Below are 11,209 nucleotides of genomic sequence, written 5' to 3' on the forward strand. Positions count from 1 at the left end.
GCTGCTTAAGGGCAGAGACAGCCTAGCTCACCACTACGCTCTCAGGGCTTAGCACAGGGCTGGAAAGAGCAAGCAGCCAACACACTTTAGAGGAATGAATAATCCACCCTGAAATGCCATGCACCCATAAAAGAAGGCTAGAACTGCTGGTCTAATTTGTAAAGACATTTAACATATCTGTTTCATGGAAAAAAACAAACAAACCACACACACAAAAAAAACCCCAACAAAAAACAGGTAAATATACAGAAAAAGGTCTAGAGAAAAAAAATGAGCTTTGAAAATGCATACATCTTAATTGTGTCAATGTTTATCTATGGAGAGAGGAGTGAGATTAAAGGTACGGTGGGAAGGGAGGTTTTCAGATTGTGTTTCATACATAAAAATAACTTGTATTCATTTGTGTATTGTTTCAGAAACTAAAAATAACTTGAAAGCTTTTAAGAAAGAAAAGAACCCTTGGAATCAAGGTGCAGCCCTTCCCCAGTGCTCCCCTTCCCCACAACCCGTCTCCCAAAGGACAACAGATTCCGGCGCGAGGCATGGATGCCATCCGCGTCTAAGAGCGTGTGGGGAACAGGGAGGCTGAAGAGGGGTTGCAGGAGAAGATTTCTGAGGATTCTCAGAAAACACACAGTTTCTTGGTTCTACCATGAGCACTGTTTGTGGTTACCCCACTTTTCTTTCCAAATTCCTATTAAATAATTAACCACACACCTGAACCACAGCCAAGACGCAACGTACAGTAATAAAATGACCTACTTTTAATATTTCACAGCTGGTATACAGGGCAAGATGTTCCACAAGCCAGAGCTTAAGCTTTAGGATAAAAGAAGTCTAGTCTCTCTATTTTATTTTATATTTTTATAGACTTCAGAGAAGAAGGAAGGGAGGGAGGGAGGGAGGGAGGGAGAGAGAGAGAAAGAGAAAGAGAGAGAGAGAGAGAGAGAGAGAGAGAGAGAGAAACATCAACGATGAGAGGAAATCATTGATCAGCTGCCTCCTGCACATCCTCTACTGGGGATCGAGCCTGCAACCTGGGCACGTGCCCCGACCCTGAATCCAACCATAACCTCCTGGTTCTTAGCTTAATCACTGAGCCACACCAGCCCCGACCCTGAATCCAACCATAACCTCCTGGTTCTTAGCTTAACCACTGAGCCACACCAGCCGGGCAAGGAAGTCTAATCTTTTAAATGCCTTAAAGGAATTCTATATGGACTTTATCTCATGACAGAAGTTTATTTTTAAAAGGAAAACTACAGTTTTATATGCTGAATAGGCACTTAAATATTCAATTTATTGTTAAAAAGGAACTTAACATCACTACACAATGCACCGTAGCACATAAATCAATTTTCCAGTAAAGGGACCTCATTACATTCTTACAGGAATCAAAACTTTTCCTTTGGAGAAAAATGACCTTTGAAAATGTATTAAGCTACTTCCTATCCTCTTAAACAGAAAATTATATCCAGTGCTCTGTCTTTTGATGACTCTAGAGTTATAACTATAAACATAAAAACTGCATGTGCCATAATACAGTGATGGAGAAGTTTACCTTTCTATTAAATGGCGCCAAACTGCCACACTTTTATAATTCTTGTGTCTATTTTTTCCTGGCTTCTGGCTTCTCCCTCATTATCAGGCTATTTTCTCTGCTCATCTATTATTTCCAATCCAGGTTCAGGTGAGAAACCAAAGAACCAGCTGCTTCTAAAGTATGTGTAATATAATCTGAAAAAATTTGGTTTTATAGTGTCATTTTCATTATGTAGAAAATGTAGATAGCCGAAGTTATTAAGAATATAGCCTCTAGATAAATAAGTGTTAGCTACCATCCTGCTGCATTCACAACCATGATGAAGAATCCATAAATACAAACAGCGCATCCAGCAGCTCCCCCTCCAGCCCCTCGAAACAACGAATAAGCCATCTGGAAGCCAGAACCAACATGGAATGTGTATATAAGGCCTACCATGCTTCACAGCCTGTAAGCATGATACGATGTATGAATATTCTAGAAACAAGGGAGGCAGCCGCAAAGGGTGTGTCAGACCAGAGGGTAAGGAGGAGAGGGTGGCTGACTTTATGGTGCTTGCTCAAAAATTTAGTGTAATGACACAGAAGGAATGCTGCCCCGTGGAGAGGTGGGTCCTCTTACAGGGACAGCCAGACAGAGGCAGCAAGCCCCAAACTCAGGAATATCTGCTCACATGAGGAAGTCTGCCAACTGCCATCACTGTGGAGCCAAAGGCAGTCAGACACCTGATCTAGAACACTCCATAAAGCAAAGGCCTCCACATACTGGGCGGTACAAGGATCAAGTGCTCGGGGCACCCAAGCCTCACCTCTTCTTTTCTTGCTCTTCCTTCTCTATTTTGTGGGATGTGACGTATGTTGAGAAGAGATGGCAGCACCTGTTTAGGAGCTTGACAAACTCCACCATGGCCTCCTCCTTAGACATGTTTCCCAGCGCTGCCCATTCTCTCCTGGAAGGAATAACAAGAAAAGTCACCTCCTTGTCTTGAGAGGATGAGAATTCCATTAAATAGAAACCTAAACATTAACAATTCTCAATCATAACTAAAGTGAAGAATAATTCTATTATACACAAAAGGTGCAAAACTTCCAGTTTCAACAAGCATGTACTGATTTACTAAATTAGCCATGCCACGTACAACCCAAACTACAACTTAACCACTGCACTGATCATTTCTGTATTAGCAAAAGCGTATCTGAATTTTACTTATATTTTAGCCTTAATTGAATAGTCAATGTATTCCTTTTTGTCACAGCTCTCTATATGTCCCAATAAGGAAATCAATTACTACATATTTTAAATGGCAGCTTTTATTATTATTATTAGGAAGAATCAAATGAAGCTGTACTTGTCTTATGTTCATAATCAGATGAGTAAGCTTCTTCCACAATATTTAGCCATAAACACCTCCAAGCCCAAAAGAGATAAACATCTGAAGCCTCCAGAAGCTGCAAGCAAAAATGTTTGTTTCAGTTCTAAGCGAATGAACCAGCGATTTACATCGTCACCAATTCACTTTGTACCGTTTTCAACACTGTCCTCGTTAAATTAATTATACAACAGAACACTTACCTCCTGTCATTCCCCAGCACATCGAAGAATCCAACCTCAGGACAAGTGTCTGGATTATATGGGCCCAAAAGAACCTGCTTATGCAGTGCCACAAGCTTCAGTTTTTCTTCGTAAGTTGGATGAAATGCTTTGCCATCTTTTTCTGTAAGAAAAGAAAGAAAACCCACAAGGAAAATAATTAGCACTGGAAAAATGCATAATTTTCAGCTGCATGCTCAAGTTTTGCTATAGGTATGTCCAAACTGCCTACAAGAGATAGAAACACTATTATAGTGAGACCTTTTTCAAATACTAAATTTTAATAACTTTTATGCAGAATTTTTAAAAAATGAAGCCAAGTACCAATATTTATGCTAAAACGACTCCAGCCCTAGCTGGTTTTGCTCAGTGGGTAGAGCATCGGGCTGAGGACTGAAGGGTCCCGGGTTTGATTCCTGGTCAGGGCACATGCCCGGGTTGCGGGCTTGATCCCCAGTAGGGGGCGTGCGGAAGGCAGCCTATCAATGATTCTCTCTCATCACTGATGTTTCAATCTCTCTCTCCCTCTCCCTTCCTCTCTGACATCAATAAAAAAATATTAAAAAAACAAAACAAAACAACAACAAAAAAAGACGACTCCAGAGAAACCATCTGTTAAGCTACAGTCAGGGACACAGATATGTGTACCACTGACATCTTTTATACATATTAAACATGTTCAACAATCATTCTTTAAAAGGTTTAAAAAATAATTTTGAATCAATCATTTTCAATACGATCACACATATACTTTGAAAGGCTATATTCAAAACGTTTCCATCCTGCTGATGCAGTATGACGTGGTAGGAGGGGCTTTGGAATCAGACAGCCTAGGTTTAAATCTCCGCTCAGACACTTCTTAGGTGCAGGACATTAACCTCTCTGATTCATCAATCAGAGAGGAGTAAGGAGTCCACTGCTACTTCAGAGGTAACAGTTATTATTATTATTAAGAGTAATAACTAGCCCTGGCCGGATAGCTCAGTTGGTTAGAGCATCATCCTGATACACCAAGAGTAATAACTACTTGATCCTTTTCCTTCCTTCATAAACCTGACCTTTTTAATTGCTTTGGTTTCCACTTGGTAAAAAGGTCAAATGAGTTAATTAATAATATGCTAAATTTCAGTGGTCAGTTCACAATGAGACAGGCCAGTAAACTAGGCCAAGTGGAATAGGGAAACTGAGTCAGACAGCTGAGCAAACTGGCAGAGCAATTTACAGCCGGATACAGAAGGTGACCTCTCTAGAGCAGGGGTGGGCAAACTTTTTGACTCGAGGGCCACAATGGGTTCTTAAACTGGACCGGAGGGCCGGAACAAAAGCATGGATGGAGTGTTTGTGTGAACTAATATAAATTCAAAGTAAACATCATAGTTTTATTCATTTCAAACGGGCTGGATCCGGCCCGCGGGCCGTAGTTTGCCCATGGCTGCTCTAGAGCCTCAGTTGTATTTCACCTCCAGGACGGGAAGAAAAGCAGCAAAACCAGGTGGGCAATGCCAGGACCTAGGGACCCCCTGCCGTAGCATCAGTGGAGACCACGACCCTGAAAGAGCAGGCCTAGAAAATGGAAGAATATTCTGCTGTCCAGTAACAGGAAGACTTTATGGCATGTGGTAGGCATAATAATAGGCACCCCCCCAAGATGTCTACATCCTAACCCCAAATCTGTGGATACGTTCGATTATATGAAAAAGGGGAATTAAGGCTGCAACTGCCTTACCCTGGACTTCCCCGCCTTGGCCCAGTGTAATCACAAGGGTCCTTATCAGTGGGAGGAGAGGGAGGGTCTGGGGGAGACCGGAAGCTGGTGTACAGCTTGTACCCTCCAAGAGGGAGGAGGGGACCATAAAGCCAAAGCGTGCAGGCGGCCTCTAGAGGCCAGAAGAGGCAACAGCTGCTTTCCCAGCGCCTCCAGGAGCACAGCGCTGCCCACCACCCCCATTTCTTTTAACCCAGTGAGACCTATTTTGAACTTCTGACCCCAAAAACTCTAAGACAGGAGGTGTTGTTTTAAGACACGAATTTTCTGGTAGTTTGTTACAGGAGCAACAGGAAACCAATACAATACACAAAACACATGTTCCCAAGCAATTAAAAATAGAAATGGCTTCTAGATCATGTTCTTATTAAATTCATAAGTTTTAATAAGACAGCATAAATAATTTGGGAGCAGCATTATAATCACTGCTACCAAGCCCTAAGGTCTGAAAGATTAAAATTAAGTCCCTTCCACCTGAAATTAATCATACACAAGGTTATTAGTCTCACACCTCAATTGCTAGAGTACATTTACGGAGAAGTCATATTTTCCCTTCTGTCTGGAGGTAAAGGTGGAGGATGCAACAAATTATTTCAAAGTCCCGTCTAGCCTTTACTTGATGAAATGAAAGCCATCAAATACATGGGCTGGGAAGGACATTAAAGACAGGTGACTGAAGGGCACAACCAAAGCTCAAATCTGCCCTCCTTATCTACCTTGGCCTCCAGCAATTTGTTACTATATATACAGTATAAAAAAGATGTAAACTGTAACATCAATAACCTAAAATGCTAGGGACAAATAAAAGTATAGAGTTTCTGTATGCTGTGAAGTGATGTGCTTAAACTAGAACTATAAAATATTTTATATAAGCCTCATGGTAACCACAAAGAAAAAACTGTGGTAGATACACAAAAGCAATCAAAGCATATCCACCTAGTAACTACTAACTGGTGCTCGAACACTTCCTGGTGGCAGTAACTCACTGCCCCACAGCAGTCTATTCCATCACTGGATAGCTGTGATTTTCACTTCTTCATTCTGAGTTGATCTCTTTCTAGTCTTCAGCATTAAATAAAACGCATCTAACAGACCTCAAAAAAGCCACAAAAGCCCTGGCCATGTGGTTCAGTGGTTGGGGCCTTGTCTGGTACACGGAAAGGTTGTGGGTTCAATTCTCAGTCAGGGCATATACATAGGTTGTGGGTTCCGCAGTCAATGGCTAAACAGCAGCTCTTATGATAACGAGGGCAGGGATTTGAATTCCCACACCCTACAAGTTGCTCTCTTCTGAATGAGCAGAAGAGAACCCTAAAGCATGGTGCTGCAAAGTGCAAGCAGCATCCAGGGATCGCCTCCTCTGTGCAGAGGAGAGCAAGACCATCTCCCCTTCCCTCATCCTAGACACCGTATTTCTACCACAGCAGCTTACAATCAAATTTGTTTTCTTGCGTGGCCCTTATCACACTTTTGCCTCACAGAGAATATACTACTTTTAGAAATATTAAAATCCCACCTCACCCTGGCTGGTGTGGCTCACTTGACTGAGCATTGTCCCATGCACTCAGAGGTTACGGGTTCCATTCCCGGTCAGGGCACATGCCCAGGTTGTGGGCTTGACCCCCAGTGCAGCAATCAATGTTTTTTTTTTTTTCTTTCTTCTTCTCTCTTTACCTTCCCCTCTAATATCAAAAAAATACTTAAAAAAAAATAAAACAAATAAAAAAAAATAAAAAACAACAACCACATCTCTCCCATATTGAGCTGAGAAAAAACCTGAATGATAAATTCTTATACTACTTACAAGAAAGTATAATACAATGCAATATTGCTAAGTCAATGAGTATAAAACACTGGGAACTGCTTATCATGTCCAAAGTGCTTATTAAAAGTTGACTTTCCCCCCACACACTCCACAATAAGTTTAAGTAATGTCCTCGGCCACAGAATACCAATTGCCAGGTACTATCTATGAGTTTATATATGTAATTTCTTATAATTCTTACAACCCTTTGAGTAAAGGAAAGCACAAAGTTTAAACTGAGTGGCAGAACTAGGAGAAAGCACCCCAGGTAGTGCGACTCTAGACTCAACTTCCTAAATATGAGCAGAGTAGCTCTCATTTTAGTTAACTGATAAAAGTAAACATTACCTCCTTCTGGTGTTGGTTACCAGGGTGTGTTCCTTGTGTGAAAAGTCAACAAGCCATACACTATGATTTGTGTATTTTTGCACAAATCCTCTGGCAGATGCTAAAATCATACATATATTCCTATATAATAAAAGGCTAATATGCAAATTGTCCCCATGGGCGGGAGTTCGACCGACCGGGAGTTAGATGTGCACTGACCACCAGGGGGTGGCGCAGAACATGGTGGGTGTTGACGACGAAGCTGGCAGTGGGCAGCAGTGGAGGTGCTGCTGGCCCCGACGAGAGCGGGGATGCGGTGGGATGTTGGAGCATGTGAGCAGGTGGCGTCAGGACAAGGTGGGTGTGAAGGGAGGCTCTGGCTGGCAGCCAGCAGCTGCTAGGGACACTACCCATGCACGAATTTCATGCACTGGGCCTCTAGAGTGTGTGTGTGTGTGTGTGTGTGTGCGTGTGTGTGTGTGTGTATATATATATGATCCTATAATTTAAGCATCAATAATAAGAGCTAAAATAATAAAATCAAATACGTTTAAAAGCATGAGTACATAATGACATTAAAAAATTGTCACCGTTTGCTTGGCTGGCATAGCTCAGTGGTTGAGAGTTGACCTATGAAGCAGGAGGTCATGGTTTGATTCCCAGTCAGGGCACATGCCTGGGTTGTGGGCTTGATCCCCAGTAGGGGGTGTGCAGGAGGCAGCCGATCAATGGTTCTCTCTCATCATTGATGTTTCTCTCCCTCTCTCTTCCTCTCTGAAATCAATAGTATACTAAAAAAAAAAGTCACCTTTTGAGGTTGATAGAGACACTCATTATTTTGAAAATAGAGAAAGAAGCATTTACTTTCTTTTCCTATTTGAACTGTACCCCAAACCAAATAGTATATGAGGAAAAGTATTACATGAAGGAAAGACGATTAGAATACCAACATTTTTCAATCCCTAATGAATTAAAACGCATCCGTTTTCAATTTATAAGAGTGAAAAAACAGTCATAGGTTAGCTAGATGCAGGCTTCCGCTAGGTCTCCTAGTATGTTAATAGGAATACACTATTAATACCAGTATTTCTATTTTAAAAAATATATTTTATTGATTTTTCACAGAGAGGAAGGGAGAGGGATAGAGAGCCAGAAACATCAGTGAGAGAGAAACATTGATCAGCTGCCTCCTGCACGCCCCCCACTGGAGACGTGCCCGCAACCAAGGTACATGCCCTTGACCGGAATCGAACCCGGGACCCCTGAGTCTGCAGACCGACGCTCTATCCACTGAGCCAAACCGGTTCTGGCAATACCAGTATTTCTGATGGGCACATTTACTTCAGTCCTTTGGAGGCGATTCCCCGCCACTACATCAATATTTCAAACTGACAGCGATGTTATGTAGGGATTCAGAGTAGATGCTTCCTCACACTTTACTTTTCCAGATATCTGAGCGAATCTCAAGAAAGTGATCGTGTGTAGAAAAACAAAATGAATCTTTCCATCAGCCCTTAATATTTTCAAGCAAATACATTAAAGAAGTTCCAGGGAGGGGGCTGGGGGCTGAGTGAAAAAAGGTGAAGGGACACAGACAGCAGCATGGTGATGGCCAGAGGGAAAGGGGGTGGGGGAGGTGGGAGAGGGTAAAGGGGGGAGGGGGTAATTGAGGAGAGAAAGGGATTGACTTTGGGCAATGGAGCACTGCGCAGTGGCGGCTCACATCCTAATGGCCTCTTCACTGCTAACTATGTAAAGATTCATGCAGAAAGGTAGTTTTTGATTGCTACGCTGCTATTTCTCCTTTTAAGTGTTTGGATATTGCTTTGAAAGCCTAACTTAGGAAGGGAGTGAACCATACCTATCAATGTAGCTTTTTTCCTTTAAGGCAGCGGTTCTCAACCTGTGGGTCGCGACCCCTTTAAATACATCCTGCATATCAGATATTTACATTACGATTCATAACAGTAGCAAAATTACAGTTATGAAGTAGCAACGGAAATAATTTTATGGTTGGGGGTCACCACAACATGAGGAACTGTATTAAAGGGTCGCGGCATTAGGAAGGCTGAGAACCACTGCTTTAAGGTGACTGATAACTAGGCCCCCAAATTACAGGTTCCCTAGGAGTCCTACTACTCAGCAAAATAATATTAGGGTTAGACCACTACATCTCAAATCTGAGGCATCAAATCCAGCTCCGCGTATATAAATGGACGGAAACTAAGTCTAGAAAACTTAACTGTCTAGGAATTACACAGTAAATGGAATCCAAGGCTTCCTGACTCCAAAGCAATGCTAAGTTTACCGCACATTGTACAGTGTTTTAATCTTTCAAAGATGATACCACTACCATTTTCAAATAAGACAGGCTCAGATGATGAGATTACCTATTTATGTTTTTGTTGTTAGTCAAGTGGCAAAAGCTAGGATTAGAAGTTGGTTCTTTTCTATTCTGACATACTTCTGCTACAATATATGTTAACCTTCCTGAATCTGGAAAATTACGTTCTAAGAATAAAAATTGAAGGTAAAATGTAGTTATTAATCATTGCACAGAAACCATCAGGATTTTATATATGTGAGAATGCATCATCACTACAGGAAACCCTACATTCAAGGGCCAAGAGATCCCAAATCCAAGGCTGGATTCATTGTGCAATGATGATGAGTATTTCAAGGGTAAACTTCTTCTTCTTCTTTTTTTTTTTATATTTTTTATTGATTTTTTTTACAGAGAGGAAGGGAGAGGGATAGAGAGTTAGAAACATCGATGAGAGAGAAACATCAATTAGCTGCCTCCTGCACACTCCCTACTGGGTACATGCCCTTGACGGGAATCGAACCTGGGACCCTTGAGTCTGCAGGCTGACACTCTATCCACTGAGCCAAACGGGTTAGGGCTCAAGGGTAAACTTCTTAACGAAAAGTGCAACGCGTGTGGCACGATCAATTGTTCTGGAACATGTACACGAGAGAGACTTTCATAGCGTGCACGACTAAAGTTGGTTTTTGAGAAAAAGCAAGTAACTTTTGCATGCATGCATCACCACGTTGAACCACTCAACTTCAGCTGGTAAAACATGTACCCCCAAAGGTACCCCCTCCGGGGAAAGTGTCACAAACACGCGGTTCTGGAATGTGTAGGGAACCTAGCAACCTCCCTTAAAGTTTCCTGGGCTGAGGTCTCTCCTCGCCCAGGCGGCCCACGAGGTCCCACTATCTCCAAGAGATCAAACTAACGGGCTTCTCATCACTTTTTCCCACTGACAGGCTCATGTGACTGGTATCGCCACCATCTGACTCAGTGAATCACCCAATTAAAACAAACACACACACACACACACCACAATCTTGCTCCAACAGTGGTTCTCAACCTTCTGACCCTTTAAATACAGTTCCTCATGTGGTGACCCAACCATAAAATTACTTTCGTTGCTACTTCATCACTGTCATGTTGCTACTGTGATGAATCGTCATGTAAATATCTGATATGCAGGATGGTCTTAGGCGACCCCTGTGAAAGGGTCGTTCGACCGCCAAAGGGGTCGCGACCCACAGGTTGAGAACCGATGCTCTAAGACGAGACATTTTACAATTCTGCGAGGTGCACGGGGTTGGGGGTGGGCTGGGGGGAGCACTTTTAAACCTAACTCTGAGAATTCGCTCTTGGCTCATTGCTTTACGGGGTCACATTTTAACCTTCTGCAAGTTCCTAGGACAGGGCGAGCATCCTTTCTCCCGGGAGTGTGACCCGCCGGAGGGGACGTGCGGGCGGAACACGCCCTCCTCTCGGCCACACCGGGAGTGCCAGGTGCTCAGATCCTGCCGGAGCGCGCGGTCCCCCCGCAGGACCGGGGAGGGTGTGCCGCCCCCGCCGGAGAGCCGCCTTCCCCCGCGGGAAGAGGGTTCAGATCGGTGGGGTGTGACGTGCCACGCCATAGAAGCAGAGAAAGAAACGCGGCGGTAAAACAGAAAACAACAACAATAATAATAATAATGGCAATAAATAAATCCCAGGATGGGGTCCGCTGGGAGAGAGCGGGCTCATGCTTCCATCCCAGCTCCCGGAAACCCGAGAAGCGAAATCAGGGAAAACGCCCGGTCACCCCGGGGAGGCGGCCCTCGGACGGCGGAACCGAGGCCCCAGGCCGTCAGGGCTGTGACCCTGCAGCCCAGC

The 11,209-nt window shown here is 43.3% G+C and overlaps 1 protein-coding gene across 1 annotated transcript in view; it reads right to left on the reverse strand.

Annotated features, from left to right (window-relative positions):
* Positions 1 to 11,180, reverse strand: part of ACBD3 (acyl-CoA binding domain containing 3) — a gene marked incomplete at its 5' end in the record, with an annotated part of 23,345 nt that extends 12,165 nt beyond the window's left edge. Inside the window, 4 exons of the mRNA XM_014529273.1 lie at positions 2,352 to 2,492; positions 3,116 to 3,266; positions 8,736 to 8,740; positions 11,173 to 11,180. Of these exons, the coding sequence (XP_014384759.1) occupies positions 2,352 to 2,492; positions 3,116 to 3,266; positions 8,736 to 8,740; positions 11,173 to 11,180 (305 nt within the window). The remainder of the gene's footprint in view (positions 1 to 2,351; positions 2,493 to 3,115; positions 3,267 to 8,735; positions 8,741 to 11,172) is intronic.
* Between the last annotated feature and the right edge of the window lie 29 nt (positions 11,181 to 11,209).

Source organism: Myotis brandtii, unplaced genomic scaffold, assembly GCF_000412655.1.
Source record: "Myotis brandtii unplaced genomic scaffold, ASM41265v1 scaffold679, whole genome shotgun sequence".
Taxonomy (NCBI): domain Eukaryota; kingdom Metazoa; phylum Chordata; class Mammalia; order Chiroptera; family Vespertilionidae; genus Myotis; species Myotis brandtii.